At 37.9% G+C, this 26,900-nt stretch overlaps 1 protein-coding gene across 1 annotated transcript; it reads left to right on the forward strand.

Annotated features, from left to right (window-relative positions):
- Nucleotides 1-5,676: 5,676 nt before the first annotated feature.
- On the forward strand, nucleotides 5,677-15,899 carry AGA (aspartylglucosaminidase). The gene is made up of 9 exons (XM_019651751.1): nucleotides 5,677-5,867; nucleotides 7,826-7,979; nucleotides 8,563-8,675; nucleotides 9,499-9,611; nucleotides 10,828-10,942; nucleotides 11,554-11,629; nucleotides 12,480-12,587; nucleotides 13,259-13,392; nucleotides 14,846-15,899. Exons 1-9 carry the CDS (start codon nucleotides 5,744-5,746, stop codon nucleotides 14,944-14,946), a joined length of 1,038 nt encoding a protein of 345 aa, XP_019507296.1. The 5' UTR covers nucleotides 5,677-5,743; the 3' UTR covers nucleotides 14,947-15,899.
- The last annotated feature ends 11,001 nt before the right edge of the window (nucleotides 15,900-26,900 follow it).

Genomic DNA, 26,900 nt, shown 5'->3' on the forward strand with positions numbered 1-26,900 from the left:
ATATCTGACAGGCTAATTCTGAAAAAATATTTCCATACAAAGACATATAATTTAAGAGACACTAGAAAACAATAAATTTTAGTCCCATCATAAATGAATTTTATACCTCCATTAAAAATTATGCTGTATAAGCACTTAGGGGGTTTCTGGGGTGCTCAGAATATCCTGTTGACATGAGTGGGGATTACATGGGTGTTCATTTTATGCATAACTTTTTAAGTTGTATGTTTATGTTTTATGTTTTTTTCTACATTTATATTCTATTTCACAATAAAAAGTATTTAAAATAGTATAAAGAATATTAGTGACATGCAAAGAGGTTAAAGATAGCTTAAATAAAAACCAATTTACACAACAGTGTGTATAATGTCAACATTTTTCACCAAATAGATAATATCCCAAAATGTTAAGAGACAGGTGATCTTCAACAAGGGCTAGAGTACTTAGAGATTGTTGAAGAACATATACACGTTTCTAAAAAGTGAAAAAAAAATGAATACTAAGTCACATGTAAAATAATCTTTCCTTTTCAATCTTATATGAACCATTGGGATATAATAGACTAGTTGGTTAGTTATACACAGAATACATTTGTTTATTCTTAGAATATTTTTCCATTAAAATTATGATCAACACTTATTATTTTAAATGGTGAGAGTACTTGATGTAAGTCATTGTTATTTTAGAATTTTGTTTTTATTGTGAAATTTCTTCATTAAAATTATCTGTGACACCAGTTAATGATGTCAAAGTAACTTTTGAAGTGGTAGGAAGACATATGAAGTTTGTTCTATTGCCCTAGGCTTTATTATTGTAATGATTACAATCACGAAGACATCATAATGTTATAAACAATTGTCATAAAAAGTAGGTTTACCATGTAAAATAATCTATATCCTTGTTATGATTACTTTATTATAGCAGTAGCCCAGTATTAAAAACACAAATCAAAGATATGTTGTATATAATTTGTTTTTAAAAGAAATCACTTAATAGGCCAATGTTCTACTATATAACCTTGGTCCTGTAAGTCACCAAAATGACTTTTAAAGATTAGAAAGTCAAAAAAGAAGTTTATGATTTGAATCTGCTATTGTTTTGACAAATAAGTTCAGGAATATGAACCAGAAAAAATATTCCAGAGAGAAAGAATACTTTCTTTTCTCATTTAGAGAATAATAACACTTATTTCTCTATGACTCTAATTATATCCAGAATGTACAAGCAGGTAGTAACATCAAGTGTTCCCAAATTAATGTAGAAATGGATTTGAATTAGAAACACAGTACCAAAATGTTCTAACATTAGTAACAGTCATTAGTAACAGTTTGTGAAACTGACGAGCAAATGCCAATCAAATAAATAGCTTGTATTTAGATAACCCCTGTAGTAGTTCAGTGGGGAGTTTTTGAAAAAGAAATTATTTCAATGCCAAGTCACGGTTACAGCTTTGAACAAGTAGCAAAACATGGGCATGTTTCTCAAATGGATTTCACAGCATCAGTGCAAAAGCTGGAGGGGATGGCTTAGTTTTTTAAGCCTCAGATTTGAAATACCTAGACTCCCTGCAACTACGGCATTAAATCCTCTGTGGAACTACAGCTTCAAATGCTATCAGGAGAGACTCAACTCTTCATCCTTCTGAGACTGATAAATTGAAAGCCATGAAGTTTAGAGAAAATGGAGGGGAGCCGGCAGCCTCCTGCACCCCCCTCCTCACCCCACACAGGAGGCCCTATTTGTAACATCATTTAAGCTTCTATTTGAGACTATCTCCTTGGTGAGACTTCAGGATGCTCTTTTTAAGACATTCAGAAATCTCACTCTCCTGCCATGGGCCATCTTTCTTTATAAACATTTAAACCAAATTTTACTCAGCTCAAAGTAGACAGAAAACATTATTTTTAATACCCATTTAAGACAGTCAAGGAAATTCTAAGTGCTGACTTTAAAATGCATTATAGGTATCCGGCCAACTCTTTATTATTTCTGTGGAAATTGATGAATCTCAAATTGATTTCCTTTTGCTGCTTTATGCTCCTGGACTGCCTCCTCTCTGACATCCATTGATGGATGGTTGGTAAATTCCAATTAAACAATGTAATTTTATTTAATTTGCATAGTACTCTACCATCCTCTCACATGTCCTATCTCATTTACAAAACTTTGTAAGATAACAAAGAACACTTATTTTCTCCAGCTTACAGATGAGGAAATTGTGGCTTGGAAGTTGACATGAGTTAACCATGGCTGATGTACTGTTGCCTTACATTATAAAATACAGGCCTTGAGAACCCTCCTGAAGCATTGCTAGTTGGAAGTAAGCTCTATTTAGGAACATAAACATTTTACCCAAGTGTCTAATGCATTCCAAATTTAAATAAAAATAATTTATAACTAACTCTTTTATCAGTAATGCTACAAAGCTCTGCTGTTATGTATAATTAATGATGTAAAATAGTGGAACACTGGAGAGGATGCTGAGGAAACTCTGGACCACTTTCTTAAGGTCTTCTACCTCGCTGATGAACAGATAGATGTCCCTTTTCATTTAGATTTACCTCTAAATTAAGCATAGGGATCCAGTTACATGTGGGCCCAAAAGAAAACCTGAGAATAACATGAGATGACTTCTAGACTTAAAACTCCAACTATTCTCCAAGTGTTAAAGAAAAATTAATTCATAAGGAACTCAAATCTCCAGACTAATTTAACATCTTTAAGACAGCTGCAAAGATGACTTTAAGTTTAGGCAAACTGGATAGTGGGCCCACTGGGTATTTTAACGCGAGATACTAAATAATGGGGATTTTAATATGTAGATACTAAAAAGTCACCAAATACGTTTGATTCCTTTGAGATGGCATATTATTTTAAATACAAATACCCTTGGAAATGCTGACATATTGAGATATTTTCTTAGACATTACCAACTAGTATAATTTAGCTGTTTTCCTCCAACTAATAGTTGAGTTGAACTTCTCTGATAGGAATTTTGATTTCAAGTAAGGAGAGAGGAGTTTTGGAGAAAAGAGTGGACTTAGTAAAGTGAAAATTAATAAACAGAAACCTCATTTAAAATACAGTTGGGAGGCTACAAGAGTGAACTCTCATGCATGTGTCACCAACACAAACACTACTGATTCCAACAGGAAGAGATAGATGTACCTTGCATCTCCGACAGGAAGTGCTACTACTTCTCTACCTCAGCAGGAGGAAGAAAAGATTCCTCCTTGCCCAGCTCGGCCAATGGGCGCCTGCTATAACTCAGCCAATGAGATGCCACTACACTTAGAATCTTCAGTTTCTTCCAATGGACTCTTCATTTACAAGAACCCCTCCCAGTCCATAAAAGAGTGTTCCTCTCCTTTGTTTCTCTGGACTTGAAAATTGCAATTTTTTATTGTTTCTGAATAAACCCATTTTGCTAGAGAAATACTGTAGCTATCTATTAAGGTCAATAGTAGGACAACAAAGTTCAGACTCCCTTAGCCAGAATAAACACAAATACCTTAAGAATTAGGGAGAGGCTATAGAGAGCAGTGGGCACTGAGACCAATTTTTCATGTACTGTATTACACAACTTTTTTTTTACTGAAGGATGTCCTGGTTCCTGAGGTTGTATCAAGAATGCTAGGGCTCTGGGCTGGCCGAGTGGCGCAATGGTTAAGAACTGGCTTGGGATGCCAGAGGGCCCCGGTTTGGATCCCACATATGAGGGCCAGTGACACTGCCCTCCACAGCTAAGATGCTGAACAACAGCTCAACCTGGAGCTGGGTTGCTGTGAGTCCCTGGCGACGGCGTAGGCTGCAGTCCCTGTGGCAGTGGGTTGCCATGGGCTACCGTGTGTAGCCAGCAGCCAGCGTGAGCGGCCAGCAGCCGCTGTGAGCGGCCGTCCAGAAGCCGGCGACTGATGTGCCTCACCCGGAAAGAGCGCAATGATGGTGCCAACTTGGGCCAGTGAAGCAACGTCCTCCACAACTAGACTGAAGAACAAAATGACAGCAACTTGTCTGTTCCCCTTCCCCCAATTCCCCAGCACTGTTCCCATCCCCCCAATTCCCCAATTAAAAAAAAAATCTTTAAAAAAATAAAAAGAATGCTAGGGCTCAGTTCAGGTGCTAATGAAAGTGAATTCAAAGTACAATGTACATTTTCCTTGCTTTCTTACCCTATTTCACACTTCTTTTAAATTTCACCTGGCATTAGTGTATCCTGATTACCCCATATAAATGACGTGTTCCTCCTCCAAAATTCCATAGAAATTTATAGCGTTTCTCTTTAATTACACCTAATTTTTTAATAGTACTTCGCAGCCTTGGGATAATTCTTCTAGGCTAACTTATGCTATTTAAACTGTATATTTAATTTCATAGCAATAAGAACCTTGAAGGCTTTGTATACCTCTCAACTCCTACCAAGTTAATATTTTAAAAGTCTGGATAGATTTATAGGTACTCTTCAAAATTATTTATGTGTCTTCCCTGGGCAACATAGGCAGGCATTCCAGAGCCCCAAAGGGATGCCTGGTTCATGCTTGCCCATCTTCCCAGACAGCCGAACTCTCCAAAAGTTTCTCTCTATCATGCATACAAAGTTTCCATTCCACCTTTTACCTGTGAAAATGAATAAAGGAAACCTCATTCAAAATGGCGTCCGGAAGCCACAAAGGGAAAGTACTCATAGGTACCACTCTGCACCTTGCACAGTCTGGCAGGAAGAAAGGAAATGTCCTCTCCACCCAGCAACCAGTCTTCAGTGCCTGAAGCAAATGAGAAGCTGCCACCGCTCTGAACTCTCATTTTCCTCAAGTGAACTTTTGTTCAGAACTTCTCCCCAGCTTCCTCTTTTGCTCTATAAAAGAATGCTTCTTTGTTCTCCAGACTTCTCTATAGTTCATCAACTTACTAGTTCTTAAGGCAAGTCCTCTTCTATTCCCGAAAATAAACTTGATTTTGCTGGCTGAGTCTCTTACCTTGTTCTTTAAAAAGACTGACACATTCCAACATTTATTTAGCACTTAACGGTAATGGTGCCAGGCACAAGGTACAACGCATCCAGAAAGGAACAGAGGTATCTTCTTGCCCTGGAAGTGCAGGCAGTTGCACTTCTGTGGGCCGTGTAGGTTAATTTCTGCTTCCCCGGCCTTGCTCCTTGTCTTTCAGCTCAGGGATTTACAAAGGCGACCACGTCCTACAAAACGCCCTGGCGGAAGAACCACTGAAAGGCTGGGTGGGGAGGAATCTGAAATGAACTGGTTGTAGGTTAGCATGCTTCACCTATACTCAACACCCATCCCAGACCTCTGAGGCCAGGAATCCCAGAGAGTCCATTTTGAGTGTGGCACATTTCAACTTTGAATTAAAAGTAAAATAAGTTAAAAACAAAAAGTTCCTAGGGACATGCAGCCCAGGGCTGCATAATTTCATACTAATTTTCCGATAAGACGCTCATTCTACTTCTAACAACGGGGTAAATGAAAAAAAAAAAAAAAAACAAAACAAAAAAACGCAACAACAAACCCTCGTGGTACCTAAAAAAAAAACCACCTCCTTAGCAGGGAGCCCCAGGTCCCGGGTGACCAACTCCCGTGGTCCCGGAGGAAGCCGGGAATCGCGAGAGCTGCGAACCGCCCGCCGCGCCCGGAAGGGGAGGGCGTGGGGCCAGGAGGGCGGGGCGCCGAGGATCACGAGGTCCGGGAGCGTCCGCCGCCGAAGGATCTAGGCGGACCCTCGGGGCCCGATGGCGCAGATGTCGAACCTTGTGCTCTTCACACAGCTCCTGCTCAGCCCAGCTCTCGCGCGCAGCTCCAGCCCCCTCCCCCTGGTCCTCAACACTTGGCCTTTTAAGAATGCAACCGAAGCAGGTGCGGGCGGGGGCCGGGGGCGGGGACTGCGCTGCGAGCGCCTGCAAAGTGGGGAGAACCGGCCGGCTGGCCCCACTGAGGTCACGGGAACCGGGAGCGCGGGCCAGCGCCAGACCGGGCCAGGCCTTCCGCAGCCTCACTTCCCAGTCCTTTCCGCACCTACTCTGCCGCTGCATCTTTTGCAATTGACCCTTACTGTGTGCTCTTTGCCACTACTGCATTTTCGGTCCTCATCATTTAGGGACACGCCTCTGTTCACCCCCGCGCCAATATGTTCTCCACCCTGCTGCTGACCCAGAGCACTGAGGGCTTTTTTGCTTTAGACTCTTCCAGGGACGCTCGTGCTGTGTTTTGCCTGACATCATTCTGTTCACTGGCGGTCCCTTGTCTACCTCTCCACTTCTCCTTTCTAATCCCTCAGTTCTCCCCAACAGCACCCTGTACTCGAGCTTTGCAAACGACAAATAACTTCCCAAAGAAAGCATATTTTCTTCCCTACATGCTGATATGCTGTATTTGCTACCTGGAATGCGGGGTTCCAGTCTTGACTGCGGAGCTTGTCCAAAATATCAGTGACTGTGCCCCACCTCCTGAGATTTTGAATTAACTGCTAGAACCAAGGCATCTATTTTTGTTTTTGTTTTAAACCTCCCCAATTGACTTTGATTTGCAGCCAGGATTGAGAATCACTAAGCTAAAGTGTTACCTCTTCCAGGAAGCCTTCCCTGATGTACTGCCCCTCTGTCCAATCTTAGTTAGGTGCCTATCTTATTGCTATTAACCTACATATGCAATTATCTTGTAATTTTCTTATTATATTGTGTGTTTGTTTCATTCATCGCAAGACATAATACCCCAAGAGTAATTTCAGATCCCTTCTAAGGCTGCTAATGTAATTTTCTGGGGGCACATTTGGCTCCAGAATTTGGTGGAGCTTAGTTTGTATATTTTAAGCAGTGCATACATTCAGAAAAAAATGAGGAAATGGGATGTGAGAAAGGTATTCCCAGTGATAATAAGACAGAAACGAAAGTGCAGCAGCCCGGCCAGGGGAGAATTCTGTGTATGTTGCCTATAGCTTTTCAAAATACACTTTCAAGCCAGTATGGCCAGCAGTAATACTTAAATTATTTACCAATAGTAGCATCTGCCGTTTAAGGGATTCTCTTTTTATTAGTACAGAAATTGACCATTGAAGACTTTTTTTCTTTTTCCTAGTCAATGTACAGGACTCCACAGAACATAGAGTGCTAAAAGCATGGCCTCTGGAGCCAAAATGGCTACTTTTGAATCCTGGCTCTTCTACCTACTAGCTTTGTGACCTTGAATAAGTCACTTAACCTCTCTGAGTCTGTTTCCTCCTATTTAAAATGAGGAAAATAATTGTACAGTACTTGCCAGGAAAGCTGTGGTGAAGATTAAATGAATAAATCCATGTGAAGCCCACATGTAATTATTTACTGTTAATGGTATTATTACTGAGATTTGCTGTGATAGATGTTACCTCAATAAAAGTATTATTAATAGTTATATATATTTTTAATGATCTAATGCAGAATAAATTTATAAGGCTATGATTTAATGAGTTTTTAATGTAACTGTCTTTTAACAGTTTCCATTGTAACTTTAAATTGAAGGAGCGAATACTTATTTATTTACACACACACACACACCCCGCAGAGATACTTATTAATAAGTATAAAAAACCTCACATTGCATCAATAGCCAAAGTCTTTGAATTCACAGTAAATAGCTGTTATATAATTTTGTCTGTATCACTGTGTATATCGCTGACTCCTTTGTAGCACTTGATACACTAATTTAAAAATTTAGTTTAACTTAGAGTAAATGTGAAAAAAATAATGTAAAACTATGAGTTCTCAAAACATTTCTGGTTTGTTGCATTTGTCATTGAAAAAACTGTATATAAACAAACACTGTTGGGATTTGTTTAACAGCGTGGAGTACATTAGCGTCTGGAGGTTCCCCCCTGGATGCTGTGGAGAGGGGCTGTGCTGTGTGTGAGAGGGAGCAGTGTGACGGTACTGTCGGCTTTGGAGGAAGCCCCGATGAGTTTGGAGAAACCACACTGGATGCCATGATCATGGATGGGTAGGAACACTCTCCAGGACTGATTTATCTCTGCACCTTCGCTTCATAGTTGATTAGTCTTCTACAGAGAGCAAGATAGATGATTATGTAAGGTTTGTTACAGGCCAAAACCCCAAGCTTTCCAAACATAAGGAGTTTCCCTCTCAATTAAAAGAAAATCATAATTATTATAGAAATAGCACATGAAGGAGGGTAGCCTCCTTAGCACAGGAGAACACCACAAACTACAAAAATATGTCTCTGACCTGGTAAACAGTCATTCACCGGCCATCCGCAAATGCCGAGGGTGCCTGACCTGAAGCTTTAAAACCCCTTTCAGAAGCCATATTAAAGCCAGCCAGGAGAAACTAAGATAAATTTTAGTGCTGTTGGAGTATATGGTAAATTGATTTTGTATGTGTTCCTTAAATTGTCTGATTGTGGAAGTTTGTATGAACGTCATGGATGTGCTGTGACTTCTATGTTAAGTTGGTGTTTATCCTGCAAAACACTATAGCTTGAAGTAAATCAATATTTTTAAAATCTATGAACCTATGAAAATACCTTAACGCTTACTCCATTTTTTTTATTTTTTATCTTGCAGCACTACTATGAATGTAGGAGCAGTAGGAGATCTTAGACGAATTAAAAATGCTATTGGTGTGGCAAGAAAAGTACTGGAACATACAACACACACACTTTTAGCAGGAGAGTCAGGTATATTTTAACTATACTGAAATAGTAGATAAAAGCCAACTTAAGTTCAAATTCTAGCTGTTTTACATAATACTTGTTTAACTTTGGATAAATTTCTTCTAAATTCTTACTTTCTCCATCTTTAAAATTGGATTTAAAAAAATGAGTATTATCTGTAGATGGGGAATCGCTGGACTGAAAGAGGATTCAGTATCATTTCTCTTCCTGTATTACGTTTTATAGGTGTAAGATCCATGGGAATTGTTAACATACGAAGGTGGGAACAGAAGGAGTTTTGCTATGGCAGTGTCACTTGAATGTCTTTCATGTTAATACCAAAAATCATACAGTGACCTACATTAAAAATAACTTTTAACAATGTTTTTAGCTAACAACTCCAGTCCTCAATTTTGTTGAAATACAGAGTTGAAAACTACCTGACAAAGGATCTCTTACCCGTTTATGGAATCCAGTTGTCCCTCTGGTGTCCCAAAGCTTTTTACATGCTGGGCACTCATCCTAGTTAGAGCAATAAGATTCTTAGTTGGTGAGAGGCATGCCTTTTCTTTGGTAAAGCGGAAGAAGGGAGATTGCGGAGGGGAGGGAGACAAGAGAACAGACTGTCATAACACAGCCTAAGGATTTCAGTCAGATCAGGAAGGACAGTTGAGATCTAGAAACTGATGCCCTCAAAACTGTTCATGTCTGAATACTGCTTTGTGTACCCTGGGATGACTGTACCCCACTTAAGAGACAGCTGAACTATAACACTTCCTGTACATATATTTTGTTTAGAAGATAGTACTTAACTGATTTCCATTTTTCTTTTCTTCCCAACGTCTAGCCACCAAGTTTGCCGAAAGTATGGGGTTTGTCAATGAGGATTTATCTACCAATACTTCTCGAGCTCTTCATGCAGACTGGCTTGCTCGGAATTGCCAGCCAAATTATTGGAGGGTGTGTATACATAATTTTAAAAAGTAAAATATTTGAAAATATTAAATGACATCCCTTCTACTCTTTGTGGTCTACCTATTGCCTAAGGTGCTAGTTAGCGCCCTGGTTGCACTTTAGAACCAACGATTTAAGTTGGCTCTCTGGGCGTGGGTGTCCTTAAAAGCTCCTGAGCTGTATCCAGGGCATATCCCAGGTGGAGAACTAGTCCCAGGCAGTAGTTTCCAAACTCGAATGTTCTGTGGGGAGAGGGAGCTGCCTCAATCAGAACCGCTCTGCTCTGTATTTCCTTAAAACAAAAGGTCCCAAGTCTAAAAAGTCAAAGTTTGGAAACCATTAATCTAAAATATGTCTTAGATTTTATCTATGTAATTTGTACCGAGTATCTTGCCCTTGTTTGCCTGGAGTTTTTATACTATTAGGTGTCTAGTATGTCACTAGTGGGATACTTTATCTGTAAATCAATGGGACCCTTAGCATCAATCAGTTTGTCTTTGTTCCAGAGTTTTTCCATAGACTCTCTTAGTCTCTCATCTGTTTCTTCCTCAAATCCTAATTACCACGGAGTCTCTGAGGTTAGCACTTGAAAGAGGCCACTGTGTAAAATCAGGTCAGGGGAGGCACCTAGTGCCCTCATGAATAAGACATGAATAGTAGGTTTCCTGCTTTAGTACTAATCCCTACATACAACCTAAATTTATGAATTTGGATTATATCCTGAGCCTTTAAGATTCTTAAAGGAATCTAAGAGTAAAATTTAGAGTATGTTCATGTGAACCTAGCTTTGGAAAAAAAAAAAAAGATTGTAAAATAGATTTTGCTTGAAATCGCATAATTCTTCTTTGGCCAGGGAACAAATTCTGAAATTTAAAGGTCATGTTGCATACCTAATTCTGTCTAGGATTAAAATATAGCAAAAAATTTTCATTTCTATCTGCCATTATGCTGAGAATTTTAGGCATATAAAAGAAAAACCAGGGATCTTTTTCAGACGATGGAGTTATCTATTCCACATTATGTAATTCTGGGAGCAGACTAGGTATTTAGTAAAATTATATCCATCTATTCACATAAGACTTAGCTAACCTTTGACTTTTAATTCTTATCTTTCGCCAGATGTCCTTTTGGTTTCTTGCTAATGTTTAGTGATTGTACATAACTACGTGCTGATTTCCAAAATCACCCTTTCTAAAATATAAAACTTAAATCTTATTTACAGAATGTTATACCAGATGCTTCAAAATACTGTGGACCTTACAAACCACCGAGTATCTTAAAGCAAGATGGTTCTACCTATAAAGAAACAGGCGATAATTACGGTCATGATACTATTGGTAATTTGCCTTTTATATAGTTTTCATGGTTAAAGTTCAGCCATTTTTAATTACCTTTCTGTAGTTCTTAACTTCTTCATCCCTATTTATGTACCAGAAGGCGATTTTGATTGTTTTAACTGGCAAGTTATATCCACATATATATGTGTATGTACACACACACACACACACACACACATGTTCTTTTCTAACCATCTGTATACATTTTGGTTAATTACCTTATTATAAGACCCCTAAAATGTAATGACTATTCACTTGTGGATTTTTAAATATTTATATTCAGTTCTTTAAAAATTTGGCGTTTGCCACATTCCAGTGATCTTGCTGAGCTGTAATGTTGAAATTTTCCATTAGTCTGTATTTGTGATTTTCTTTGGAATTTCCTTTGAAAAATGACATTGAAAAGTAACTGAGCAATTTGAAAAGTATGGGATGTACACCGAGTGATGCTATGAAACCAGGCCATTGAAGAGCACAAATTCTACCACTGCTATAATTTTCAGTATTCTCAAGTTTTCTGTCATCTTCTACGTGTCATTAATAAAAGAGGATATTTTGAGGTAAATTTTAGAATTGATACTTATAAAGATTTTTTTTTTTTATAATTCTAGGCATGGTTGTAATCCATAATATGGGACGCACTGCTGCTGGTACATCGACAAATGGTATAAAATTCAAAATACCTGGGTTAGTGTTTCTAAAAGAACACATCTCACAAATATGTATTGAGTGTAAACTGGGAGTGTGGCTTGGGGAGATGCAAATGTAAAGCACAGCCCTGCCTTCCTTGCTGAGATAAATAAATGTGAAAGAAAATAGATTAGTACCTGCTGAGTTCCAAAGGAGAAGGAGTCCTGGCTGGTGCTGTAGCCTTCAGGGATGGCGGTGGTGATATGGTGATATGATTCGTTGGGGAGAGTTAGGGAGTCCAACAGGGAGATGCAGGGAGCTGAGCCTGCGGAAGGTGGGGGAACACCCAGGCCAAGGCTCTGGCAGATCCAAGGTAGTACTCACTGAGTTCAGAGCTCTCCCCAGCTGGAAAAGAAATAAGTGTATGTCGGGTGCAGGATGGAATACTGGAGTCAGATTTCAGGGGTCTTAAGTCAGTTGAAGGATTTCTGGATTTTATTTCAAAGCAGTAGAAAAGCATTGGAAGTTGATTACAAGGATAAACCTTGGTAAAATTTTGGCACATAGATAGAAAGCAGAAATAGATTGTAGGTGAGGAACACCTATATGAACCTGTTGAGATAATACAGAAATTAGATGATCAAGCACAGTAATAATAGTCGCTATAAATCTGTGCCATCTTGAGAGATAACCAGCTGGTATCTTGTTCTTATATAATTAATGTAGGTTTGTGGAAACCTAAGTTGAATAACTTAGGAAATCCATTTTCTCTGTGTTCTGAGGAGAAAATACTTAAAACGATAATCAGTGGCTAACTAGAAATACTCCCTATTATTGAAACATCATAAAATAATTGTTTTTACACTTGATTTCCTGTCTTAAATTACTGTGCTGTGTCCTCACACAGTCGAATAGGAGATTCGCCGATACCTGGAGCTGGGGCCTATGCTGACGATACTGCGGGAGCAGCTGCAGCCACTGGGGATGGGGACATACTGATGCGTTTTCTACCAAGGTGCGACTTCTTCCGTATGTGACTCTTAGAGATCTTTAGAGGAGATATTGTCTATCAAAATATAAAATAATTTCTGCCATATACTCCAAATTTGTGTGTACAAGAACTTTTGAGAAATTCTGTTTACAACTCTACCAACAACTCGTGTTGGTAATATAATAATTTAAATTAAGTAATCATAGTCCTTTGAAGTAGGATATTTCTCACTACTTCAATGATGAAAATGTTTATGAGCCATTTAAATAATTTATGTAAAGCCACCGAATAAAGGAACTGGTAACTGATGATAAGAGTAAGAAATGCAGTCACTGTGTACGATTACTGAAAGATAATCATGACAACTAGATGTTTTGCACATGTCCAGTATGTTCCCTATTGATTGTAGCCCCATTTCTTATTTAAATATAACCTCTATACATGATGACTTCTGGCTGTTGTTACTCAGCCAAAGACAAAAATAATAGTCCTTATCTGAAACTAATGGGTGCATTAGTTGAAACGATAGACATTGTATCAAGGTTTACTTGCTTACATGGCATTAGGGACTCCTGTTCACTTACATTTTCTATCAGATATAACAATTTTGATAGTTTTAGATTTCTAACTTAAAGTAACCAAATTTGGAGTTAGTTTATTCTGTGATACTAAAATTTTGCTTCTGTTTTAATCAGCTACCAAGCTGTAGAATATATGAGAACAGGAGAAAATCCAACCATAGCTTGCCAAAAAGTGATTTCAAGAATTCATAAGTACTTTCCAAAGTTCTTTGGGGCTGTTATATGTGCCAATGTGACTGGAAGTTATGGTAAGTTTTATTTGGAGTTTGAATTTGTGTGAACATTGCAAATGTTGATAAAAACATACACTTTAAAATATTATGATGTATTTTATTCCTATATATGGAAATAGGGACTATATTGAGTTGACATTGGGTAAGTGTTAATTGATGACCTATGAAGCCCCACAAAGTGTTAAAAATATACCTAAAACTCTCCTATGGTTGACTGCTGATAGATTTGATGCAGTCTATGGCTATTAGTTCTTATCTTTGACTTCTGTCCTAAGTACACGTTAGCTTCAGCTCCACCACATGGTGAGATGGGCTAATCTAGTCAAATGCTTTTATTAATTAGAAGTAGATAGGGATAAATTATCTTCCCTACTTCTTTTCTATTCATTATTTAATGTCTTAGTCATTTAGATCTTCTTGGGGCTCCAAGGGACAAAATGCATTACTAATTAGTAAACCATAGAAGTTAGCAGAGTTATTTTTATGCTGCATTTGAGGCATGTCCTTTGCTCATTTAATTTCTGTATGAGCCTATCACAGTTTCAAAGCATTTCCACATCAACCACTGCTGTTTCTCATTAGTGAGTTTTCAGATGGGGAAGATATACAGCTTACTGATCGATATGACTTATTAGGTTAGACTGCTTATTATTGTTCTTTGATCTTTTACTTCCCACAGTTCTGTATTTGAAAAACTTGTTTGAAGAATTCCGTATTCTTTTTTAAGTACTAAGATACAAAAGTCAATATAAGTTATGGGAGGGAAAAGCTTTATATATAAAATAAGTCAGTTTCATTGATTCCCTCTTAAGAAATAAACCTCAAAAGGCTCAAAGTTGGATTTAACAGGATGTAAAATGATAATTATATAATTGTAGATGAATTTAAATCTGTAGATGATAATTACATAATTTTAGATGACTCTAGCCCCTTATATTTAAAGTAATGGCATTGGAAGGGGACCCTCCGTGTGCTTGCGCACAGGTAGGTAGGGCAGCAGGAAACCTCTTCAGTAAGATGAACTTGATTAGACAGAGAGCATCTTGAAAAGAACTCTCCTCACTTTCTATGAGAATAAAGGAGCAGGAAAGAACAGGGAGCACGGGGAGGGGAGGATTATGGATGAAAGATTAGAATGTGCGAGTGGCTAGGGAAATAAAATCTTTAGTATGTGCCTGAAAAAAAAAATTTTTTTTTTTGGTTAAGAAAAGGATATGAACACAGTAAAATAATAGTAGCAATAACAGCATGTGCATAGAGCAGAAAATCAGCCTATGAGGTTCAAAGAGATGACTTACCCTCTACTACCTTTCTTCCCTCTCCTGGACTGTCACTACTCAATACTAAGGAGGATGACAGTGTCCTTCGTGTGCCTTAGGTGGACCTCAGGTATACAACAGGCGATGTCTATGTGGTTGTAAACATGTGCATTCTCCAACCAAACAATTTTCTCTTTTCTTGGCCTCAGGTGCTGCATGCAATAAACTACCAACATTTACTCAGTTTAGTTTCATGGTTTATAATTCTCAAAAAGATCAGCCAACTGAGGAAAAAGTAGACTGCATCTAATCCATCTTTTCTGTCAGCATCTATATTTAAAGAAGAAAGAAGCAAAGGCTGGAAAGGTTACTCACTATCACTGCAGAGCTGCATTCTCAATTCTTTGTGTAAAATAAACACAAAAATAAATGTATGCTGACATCGCACTTTTACTTGGAACATATGAAATTTTTTATTACCTAGTTTTAAGCGTTGTACGAGTATATTGCCTCTGAAAATGCATATGTGTGTATATATGTTTTAATGTTTAAGTTTTAAGTGTCATTTGGATTTCTACTCCATGTTTTAAGAAATTTGTTCTTTGAAGATTTATTTCCATAGTGATATAATTATTAAAGCCAAAAGAAATAATCTAGAGTTAGATACTTAAAGTATCCCATGTTTTTTAGACCCAAAGAAAAAGTAAAGATGAGGCGCAGCGTGATTAGTCCTGATTGAATTTCAGTACATTACAGTGATATGTCTCTTCCCACTGATTATCAACTTTACGTAATGCTCCCTGCTAGCTTAAAGAAGAGGGAATGCTATTAATAATAAAGGTGCTTTTTGTTTTGCTCCTATTAGAAAATATGGGCAATTTTCTGATGAGCACTTGTGTTGATTTTCTTTGGTTTTTTTCCTCTGCTAGAGCTCTCAACGTGTGAAGGTTCTTCAGCCACAAAAATCTCTGACCTTTTAGCTACTAATATTTAGTATTAATAATTTTTTCTGAAGATGATTTAGGGAGTTTGAATTGTACTGTGGTTTTACTAATCTCGTGTGCCGTGGTCGGTGATTGCAATTAGAAATGAGTCAGTTAATCTATCGTGTAGCTTGGTCTTGTTTTCCTAAATGCTGAGTCTACTATCTGACAGCTATACAGAGTTGTATGTGTGCTTTCTCAGCATCATCTTTTCCTTCAAAATCATTATCTTCACCATCAGGAGTCAGTAATAAAACCGTGTGAACAATATTGTCCTCAAGCTTTAGTATATCTGCTCTATTTTTTTCTACACTCAGCTTAATATTTAATGTCCTGTATAATTTAGGACTAGAAAGCTGTAGTTTTGAGAATGCTATTAGGGCACTTGTTCTCAGACCTTGCTATGTATCATAATTGTCTGGGGAGCCTTCTCTTCTATCCCACCAAGTCAGATTCTCCACAAATGAGAACTTGAAAGCTGGAATTAGCAGCTACTAATGGTAGCCTGAAAGCTAATAAGGAAATAATCCTACGGCTTCACTCACAGAGCAGAAGGGAAAACCTTACTTTCGGGGGTTCCCATGAGGTATGTCGACTTGCTGAAATCTGATATGATGACTTAGAATGAGGGGAAGTAGTCAGATTTAAACTTTCAGTATACTGTTATCAAATGGAATGCCTGTTTTGCGTGTTTGCTATCTATTAATGTTAGGCAGCCACGTACCACCAGAAAAATGAAATTGAAAGAATTCATGGCCTGTCACTCCCCAGAAAATTGTAAGTTAGGGTGACAAAAACAACCCACAAATTTTTTAAAAGGCATTTTCTCTTTAACTCAGGATCTTCTTGATGGAAATAAGTTTTCTATATATCTAATGTAGAAAGAAATGGAATTAGCTTTGGAAATACATTTTTAAAGTTCTAGATTTGAATATAATGTAATCTAAGTGCTGCAGATGTGTTGTCCATTCTTTTGAAAAGTTAAAATTACAGTTTTGTCCCTGGTGATGATGTGCACTGGGAACTCACCTCTTTGGTGATGTTTTGATATCAGTGATCACTGGACTTGTAGGGGAGACAGGTAGAAAACTAGTGAAGTAGCACAGTTTGTAAAGAGAATTGTGAGCCAATCATAAATTGAACTTGGAAATGATTCACTAAAACTTGGTAAAAGCAAGAAAGTTACTTGGGAAGGGAACCTTGGAAAAGGTAATCATTATCTAACTTTATGATAGACAGTAGTTGGTGGTTTTCTTCACATACATCCTTGTTTGTATAGACTGCATAGCCCTTCGATAGCTTAGGGTAAAGGTAAAAGATACGGTTACATCACCTCTATTCTGCTGGGTTTTTTTCACCCTATAGAAAATGTTCTATTATTTGCCTACTAAGATGAAATTAAATTGTCCTAGCATACATATGGATTAATCAACTTTCTTAAGTGATTCATTAACACTGTCACTTAAATATATATATATGTATATGTATACACACATATATAGATATGTAGTGTGTATATACACACACACAAAGTGATTGCCATCTAATTCTGTTTTTACCTTTTTTCAGCTCCCACCTTTCATCCACTTTAACATTTCTAGCATATACAGCAAAGGAGTTTACTGGGCTTTAATTTGAGCATTATCTCAGCTCAGTTTAACAACATTTAGAAAAAGGAAATGATTTGAGTGTCAACAATATCAAAGTTTCTTGATTATTACCCCCCCCAGAGACTGTAAATGAACTTCACTCAAAGGTTTAGTATTTTTAGCACAGTACGTAAAGAGGAAAACCTTAACCACAAATAGATAATAAATAATTTGGTAATTTCATGCTCTTCATTTATTTGCATTGATTAACCCCTGGAACAAAACCTTTTTAGTTAACTATCTGACTGTATTTAAATGGGCAGCTGACTCTTTGCATGGGCTGAGTCTTATTTTTTTCTAGCCACAGCAAAAGCCGTGGAGTTATGAATCCTGTTCACCAGGCAGCTGCAGCTCTGCCGACCCTGTGCATAGTAGGACTGCTTTTCCTACCTGTTCTTCCCTTGTGATTTGGTTCAGCTATGTCACTGGTTCTGGTAAGGAGTGTTAAGCAGAAGTGAAGCTTGTAAGAACGTCCCAAGCTTTCTTTTTTTGAAGCATGACTACATGGTGTGGTTGCCCCATCAATCTGAGTCCTTGAAGGACCATAATGAGTAGACCCCTATGACAGTACACAAAGGACCATAGTGGGAACAAGAAATAAGCCTGTTATTGTGAGCACCCAGCATAAACTGCCCTGTCCTGACTAATAATATCAAATATAAGTAAATAGTTCAATTTTGGTGGAGATTATTAAACTGATGACAAATGAGCTTTTTTTTTTTTTTTTGGCAGCTCAGCAGCAGCTCAGCTCTGGCCAGGAATCGAACCACTGTTGCTTAGAACTCACACTCTTAAGCAAGCTCTTAACCAACTAAGCCATTGGGCCAGCCCTGACAAGTGAACTCTTTAAAGGGCAAAAGAAATTAAAAAACAAACAAACAATAAAACAGGCAAAGATAATCTGGTTAGAAAGATACTGGTTAGAAATTAACTAAAAGGGTTAAAAATATTACTGGGTAGGAAAGTTATGGATGACTTCTTAAGAATATTTTTGTTTTTTAAAAAAACATTAAAAAAAATTAAGTTGGCGAACTCATCCTAGAAAAAGTGCTACATACCTCACTGCTGAATATCATTACAGTCACCTTCAAAGTACTCCCCTTGGGAAGCTATGCACTGACACCAGCGCCTGGTCCACCCTTCAAAGGAATTTTGGAACTCTTTCTGCAATAGCCATCAGAGCTGTCATCGTATTACTAGTTTAATAGTTTAATTTGAATAAAAACTAGTAACACAAATATATATCTTAATTGGATGCTAATAATTATGATGATAAATTAAGACCTATTTATGTCATTTTACTGTTCATTTTTAAAAAAGATTCCTAGGCTTTTTAAAAACCTAAAAAAGCATATTTAAAATTTTTGCTTCTTTGCTTGAGTATTATGCTATTCGTGTATTACTCAGTATACTTTCAACCCCTGACTTAGGAAGTTAGAAAAATGTGTTTAATGAGGTCTACAAAAGATATGAATTGTTTGTGGATCATTTGTGCTATATGATGAATGCTTTTTTATACAACCGAGGGTCGGTCAGTTAAGAAGTGACATATTTCAGTATTTGGAGAGAGCTTACCCATTTGAAGGATAAAGTAGTCACATTTAAGATAGATATAATGGAAGCTAAAGCTGCCATGATCAGCTTATTTGCCTCTGAGTTAAAGGGACAGGAAGCCCTTTATAGTTCTAAGGCGGAGACAATGCACTGAAGTGTTGGTCAACTGATTTAAACTTGTGACCTTTCTGTGCTGTGCACTAAATGTGGTTGCTCATTTATTTTCTTTAATTAAAATTTGATTCCTATAATGTCTATGTTGACATATAAAATTTATGAGAAAATCATATATAGAATAGATGTGGAGAAGTAAAGTTTCTTCCAGTTCCTAGCAATCTATCTCTAACTTGTGCAAAATCTTTAAGCACCATAAATGGTAAAATAGTTCCTTCTATTCCTAAATAAAACCAGTATCATTTGTCTTCCATTCTTGTCCTGTTCATGGTGATTAAAGCAGATTGAAAATGAAAGCAATGACAAGTTAAGAATAAAAGCAATATCAGACAATCCAAGTTTACTCAGTTTTGTTCTAATGAGACTAAAGCAGTGCTACATTGGAGCCCGCTTCTGCCGGCGGAGCCAATTGTTAAATCATTAATACCTTGAAATTGGTCATGTTGGGAGTATTTATACCTCATATGTCAGCAAACTTTACTAATTAGGGCTTGTTTTCCCCCTGCAGAGAAAGTTTACCAGCAAAGCATTGACTGAAAGTGTTTTGAGATAGTGTTGTATATGTATTAATACATATATCTATATGTATATATAGATATATCTATAGGTAGATGATAGATGATAGAGAGAGAGATAGATAACAAACACACACACTACATACCTTAAATGAACTTGTGGATAGAGCTACAGAAGCTACCATTAGGGTTGGAATCCATTTCAACTATTGGAATCAAACACAAAATAAGTTTAAAATTGGTTAAAGTAAAGTTGGTTATACTTGTATACATGTATAACAGTAAAATTTAAATATAAATAATAGAAGATGAGAGAGAGAAAGGGGAAGATAGATCAAATAAAGGGTAGAGAGATGAATATTCTCATCTCACAAAGGGGAAAATCAGGACACACGCAGTGGGAAATAAAACAAAAAACAAAGGCATAAATGTTTACAGGTAAGCAAGAAAGTAATGACATCACTATAGTGATTTAAGGACAATGGGAGGTATAAGCAAAATATTCATCATCTAAACTTGATTAATCAGCGAAAAGGCATAAGCATCCCTCCCCCTTCATAATATGGAAGTTACCAGCAGGAGAAATCATTAAGAGTGATTTCTTCTCGGGAGTGGAGATGGGAGATAAAAAGATCACTGATGTTTCCATGAAAAGCCTTCCTCCAATAGAATTTTTAAAATTTATATCTTCGATAATATATCAAAGCTAATTTAAGCTTGCTTTATAAATATAAAACATTGTTCATAGGATCAGAGTTTTAGAAATGAAACACATTTGAGATCCCAAGTCTAACGCCTATATTTTGTAGATGAGGAAGTTGAGACTAAGAGAGAAGTGACTCTTAACTTAGAAGCCCACATGTCAAGAACATGTCACTTATCTCTGCCTCTGGCATCCAGGCTTATGCTACCAAGGCCGCAACCACTACAGTTAATTCTATTCTTTAAGAATCTGGCATCTCACATTTTTTTCCTTTTCAGCAATAGCAGTAAATTATAAGCTTCTCAAATTCTAGATCAGATGTCATGCCCAGATAACCTCCAACAGAGCAATAAAATTCTAAAGAAATTAGATCATATGTAAATGATAACCCAAGTGTGTATATTCTATAACAAAATATGTTGTGTTCGGTGCTCATGTTCTTGCGAAGTTACTAGGTGTCCATTTGGGCTATAATAACAAATAACCCTAGATTGGGTCACTTAACAAACATTTGTTCTCGCAATCCTGGAGTCTGGGAAGTCCAGGATCATGGCATCTGGTGAGAACCCCCTTCGTGGTTGGCAGATGGTCATCTTCTCTCTGTGTCCTCACATGGCAGGCAGCAGAGTGGAAGCAAGCTCTCTTGTGACTCTTATAAGGGCACAAATTCCTTTCATGAGGGCTACAACTCGTGATCTCATCTCATCTTAATGACCTCTCAAAGTTCCTACCTCTAATACCATCAAATTGAAGATTGGATTTCAACATACAAATTGGGGGGGGGGAATAAACATTCAGCCCATAACAGTAGGCCTCTCAAAGTCTAATTTGTACACAAAATTACAGATATAGAGAATAAATCCATTGACTCCATGATTCTGATATTCTAAGGCAGAGAGGACAAATCCATATTTTGAATTATGGCTTTAGAACCTAAGGTCATTTAGTAATGATTATTTTTTATAGGATAATTTAAAAAACTTGTTTGGTAAGACAATTTGTTTGAATTATCCGATATACTTGCGAGTTAAAATAATATGCAAAAACCACAAAAATATCTACTTCTTTCCCTACATTTGGTTCATTTTATAAAGACATTTAAGTAGATCTAAATCACCCAGGTGCCTCATTTAGCCAGATGTTGGTATAGGAAGAGAACCACTAGTTGATATTATTTAATAAGATTCTCTAGCAGTCTATTGCCAGTAAGACAATTCCCTATTCAGTGGAGCATTCTGAAGCCAAATTGCACAAGTTCTACGGCAGACAAAATGGAGGGAAAGGAAGTCTCTGATATCACTGTGGATATATATGAAGAGCAGGAAGGGCAGTAAAACGTACTTATTTGATCATCCACAACTGTGGAGATGGCATCCCCAGTGCCCTGGAAGGTCCTAGATATTCTCAAATAATTCAGTCATTGAAAGAGAATGTAAACAGGGTAGTTTAGCGAGATCCTAACTGGTGGTGGAAGAGTTTAGGGTGAACTAGTCTTTCTGAATTAATTAGAATCTCTTGAAAACCAATCTACTCTACTATGGTAGACCCCAGCTTCAGAGCTCTCCAAGAGTTGGTTGAGGCCTTCGCTTGTTCTGCATCGTAGCCCAGTCCCGCTCCCTTCCTTGTCCCTCCTGGGAGCTGTGTATGGCTGCCTCCTGGGGACAGTCACATGCTCTGAAGTACGTCGGCACCCTGACAGGCCTGCCTATGCCTTTTCATTACTTGCCTGGCCATGGACATTTGAGCTTCTGATCCCTGTTGGAAAGAGATTGTAATGGCTTCCTTCCATTACTTATTTGTGTGTCACACTTCGAGGTGTGATACTTGAGTGACACTAGAAAGAGTATTAACTGGAAGGCAGAACACATGTGTTTGTAACGTGATGACTCCAGAAATCCACAGAGAAGGGAGGGGCAGCAATCTGATTGTTAAAGGAGCACAGACAGTTCTTGTAACAGAGTCCGCACAGCAAGTTCCTGCATTTTTAGATGGGTCTACTTTGGGGGGCTGATGGAGAATCCAAAGGGGCTTCTCCCAAACCATCTTTTGGCATTGACACTGGCCCAAGCTCAGCTCTGCCACTCTCTAGTTATCAGTTCTTAGGCCCTTAATCTCTGAACCCTAGGTTTCCACAACAGAACCCAAGGCGGTAAACTAGAGACTGGCCACTCTAAGTGTAGTCCCCAAACCAACATCATCAGCGTGACCTGGGAGCTGGATAAAAATGCAGGACCTCGGACCTACGGCATCCGAATCTGCATTTTCACAAGATCCTCAGCTGATTCATCTGCACATTAGAATCTGAGCCAGCCCTGAGCTAGATGACGGAAGTGCCCTCCCTGATGAATTAGACAGAACACAATATTGGAATTTGATAGCCCTTAATCGGAGTTCTTCCGCTACCACATTATCTATGTGCCATTGGACAAATCACTTAACTTCTCTGAGCCTTTTTCACATCTGTCCAATTAGGGATATTAATACACACTGTATAAGGCTGCTGTGGTTATTATAAGTTATGAAGCCCTACCGCCATGCTCGGCGTACGATAGGAACTGAGTATATCTTCATCCGCCTCCCTTGCCTGCTCTCTCCTACAGAACCAATACCCTGTGATTCTGTGTATCTCATTTCCTGCCATACCCTCACTTCCTACTGCCTTCGTCCCCAGTTTAAGAAGAAAAGAAACATAAAGTGTCAGATTTTGCAAAAGGAACATCATATTCTAAAAGCTGTTATCAGGTGGCAGCGAATGGAATTAATGCAGATCTTGATATGCAATATTCTTTAGAAATAAATAAACTGGCTTGTTTCTCTACTAGTGTCGTTTAGCTAGACACAATCAAGCTAACATTTTTGCTTTACACATTATCAAAACGATGCTGTTACTTGGGGGCAAGATGTGTGTCCCTGGAGTGTTGTCTCAAAAACAAGGAGACTGTCGACCCAATTACCTAGTAAGTGTTTTTATTCTTTGAAAGTAACCCTGAAGAAATTTGTTTATTCTGAAGAGTTGTTAGGGGAAATAAATGTCTCCCAAGGTATCTTTTTTAATGCTGTTCCACTGTATTTTGAGGTGATATGTTTTGTCTTTTACTAAACATGTCATTCTTCAAAAATGCTCACTTATCTTTACACTCTTCATTCTGAATTCAGCTACATCGTGACTTTTCTGTAAATCTTTTATGAACAAGGTCTCAGGTGGGTCCCCTTTAATTGGTTAAGGATTATCGGCAGAGACCATTGTCAAAACTCTAGACAGTAGTTCTTTTTAAAAATCATAGCAAAAGACTTTTCCTCAGATAAGATGTCTAGATGTAGATAAAAGCAAGCCATGCTCTCATACCCACAAATACTATTTGAACCTGACTTGTCAAAACAAGAAGAGCTTTCAAGTGCTCCATTAGCAATCATATTCTAGAATGATTTTGGTTTTTAAAGCCGAATCATTTGTGTTACGATTCTGGCAAAACTGGTTGAAAGAAGGAAGGGGATTGAAGACCTTTGCTAATAAAATATTCTTGTAGCTATTCTTTCATGAAGACTAACAGAAGGTATCAAATGAAAAAGGCTCTGCAGAGTTTCCTTGTGTCATCTTGCAAATCTAGACAATAATTTCATTATCTGGTATAAAGGAATAAATATAAACACACATACAACCACCTGTCAAACGGACACCATTTCCTCCTTTTCTTTTCCTTCTTGGGTTATTGTCTAACTCAGAGAATTCATGCTTGAGTGTGCATTGGCCTAGTTCAAAATCTTCCCTCACCCTCTTCCTTCCGTTCCTACCCCAAATGTAAGAATATCTTCCCAATCCTTTCTCTGTTCCTGTCACAACATGCACAAGTATTTCCTAGGTTTTGCTGTATACATCTTTGGATGCCCCCAATTGGCTAATATGACTATGACTACATTTGTAATTAAAAGGTATTTCTAACTACTGTATTAAACTTAGAAGTGGTACTACAGTCAATGTTAATATGTTTATTTTAATTCTAAAATTTCTATACTATCATACTTATGCATTAACAGGGCTATTTTACATTGCTTTTTAAATCTGTTTTAAGTAGAATTGGCATTCAAACTTAAGATTAAACTGAAAAAAATTACCACATGGGCAATATTCTGTATGACTCCATAAGTCAAATTCAGGGAAAGCAAACTGATTCCAATATTTCTATAAGTTGAACATCATTAAGAGGATGCATTTCCTGCCAGGGTCTTCCTAGTAGGCATATACCTCACCTAATACTGCATTAGCAGTATAATCAATGTTTTGATTATCTATTTTTGTTGGTTTACTATTCAATTTCTCTTCACCAGTCTATTGGATATAATAAACCTCTGTTGTCTAAGATATATACCAACATTTTGCCAGCTTTGAGAAGTTGTTTTAGATTGGCATAATTGATAATCAGAAATAAACGTCATTACATTCCTATTTAGTTATGCCTTAATTAATCCTATTTTGGATTTACAATGCATTTAAAGATGCCTTCATGTCTTTTGTTCTTAGATTTTTAGAAAAATCATTCAGTCGTTCATATATTCAGGAAATCCATTAATCCCTGCACATCTAGATTTGTGTTTTCCCCAAACCTGCTTTTTATTCAGGCAACTCCTAGTCCATAGTTAGTAGGGAGGGCTTTCCCACCACTGTGCCACATCAGAGAGAAATTTTCTACAGGGAATGGGACCAGCGCTGTCCACTCTAAACACAGGTGGCTTCTTTTGAGATTCTGATCTGCTTTGGGAGAACGGCTCAAAGGGTCAGAGAGAGTTGAAAGAACTGGCAGAGGGGACAATTTTCATGCATCTCTTTCATGAGGGAGATTTTTCATAAGCCTGCTCAGAACCTCTCTGCTTGGTATGCAATACAGAAATAATGGGGTGAGTCTCTCATAAATTGAATTGAACTGACCATGGGTTTGAAGTTACTGCCTTTCCCACTGAGTTAAAGCCAAATAGAGTTGCCTCCCTGGCCCGGCTTTGATCAGTAGCAAGGTACTTTTCTCTTCCTGACTTAAATGCATCCAGTCCCCAGCACTGATTTTATTTAATGTTCTTGTTCACTTCACTGGGAATGCTTTAAGTCTGGCACCTGCTGGCTGTGAAAGTGATTAGGATTTCATGGGACCAGAGCTTTTCGTTTCTTGTAAGCCACACCATGGCCCATAAATTAATACAGTATTATGCTTCAGCATTTACTGGCTTGTTTTGAACTGTAAAGGAAAGGCAATTAGAAAATGAAGAAAAAAGAAAATGATCAGATGAAAAGTGAACAGTCGTACAAAACCTGACAGTGTGTCTTAGCATAAGCACTTTCTTATGAGGAAACTAAGAAACTCACATCATTTATTCTGTTCATACTGATAAGCATCATTTCTTCCTCCAAAACCAGACTCATTCTACATACAGAAAATGTCCTACCCTTCGTCAAAATGTATATGGGTGGTAAAATCTCTCCGGAAGCCGGTTTAGCAGCTGTAGTCACATTCCCAGCTGAGTCCAGCCTTCCAGGCATCCCCCACAAGGTGCCAGATGTGTGAGGAAAGCCCTGTTCAACGCCCCAGGCCAGCACATCAGAAACCGAGTGACACCAAGTAAACCTCAGTGGACACCAAAATGATGCTGAAGAACTATCCTGCTAAGCTCTGTCTTAATACTTAACCCCCAGATTAAAGATAAAAACTATTGTTGTTGGCAAACTCTGGCCCATGGGCCATCTCCAGCCTGCTGCCTACTTTCATATGGCCTGTGAGCAAATAGATCTTACTTTATCAAATGGTTGAAGAAAATCAAACTAACAATATTTTTGGAAACCAGAAAATCCTATGAAGTTCAAATGTCAGTGTCCATCAGTAAAGACGAAATGGAACACAGCCTTGCCCATCTGTTTATGTGTCGTAATGGAAGCTTTTGTACTTTAATGGCAGAGTGGAATGATTGCAGAAGAGATCTCTAAAATATGTACTCCGTGACCCTTTACTGAAAAAGTTTAATTTCTGTTTCAAGCCACTAAATTTTGTGTTTGTTACAGCAGATTAGAAACTGCAATCTAAATCAAAAGTCAAGACAAATGTTGCAAATGGAATACCTAAGAAACACATTTTAATGTAACAGTTGATTTCTTAACCACATACATTTATAGTGAAAACTTAAGAGGACACAAACACCTGAAAACATCGTTGAATGTCCTGAATTGGTTTCTCAGTGATCAAGCAAATGGCAACATTTTATACCAACGGGGACTAGGAGGAATGTTACATTTCTTGAATTCCTACCATATTCCAGGCACTGTCCTAGTCCATGCAATGAAAGCGAAAGATCCTGCCCACTGGGAGCTAACAGTCAAATGGAGAAGGAAAGCAGCAATCAAAAAATTCCACAACATGCTCTACACTACGTTTATCAGAACAATTGCACATAGTGCTCTTGTAGTTACACTAGCAAAATCTGACCCAGCCTTGACGACAGCTAAGGCTCCCCAAAGACCTGCTATTTAGCCAATATGGCAATGGTGCATCAGACTTAATTAGGCAAAATGAGGTGGGAGTGCTGAAAGCAGGAGAATCTCCCAGATTTGGGGAGTATGGTCCTTTTGAGAAGATCAGCGTGGCTGGAGATGATGAGAATGGTGTAAGATGAAGCCCGAGATTCGGGGCCTTGTAAACTGTCTTACT

The sequence above is a fragment of the Hipposideros armiger genome, unplaced genomic scaffold (genome assembly GCF_001890085.2).
Source record: "Hipposideros armiger isolate ML-2016 unplaced genomic scaffold, ASM189008v1 scaffold_165, whole genome shotgun sequence".
Classification (NCBI taxonomy): domain Eukaryota; kingdom Metazoa; phylum Chordata; class Mammalia; order Chiroptera; family Hipposideridae; genus Hipposideros; species Hipposideros armiger.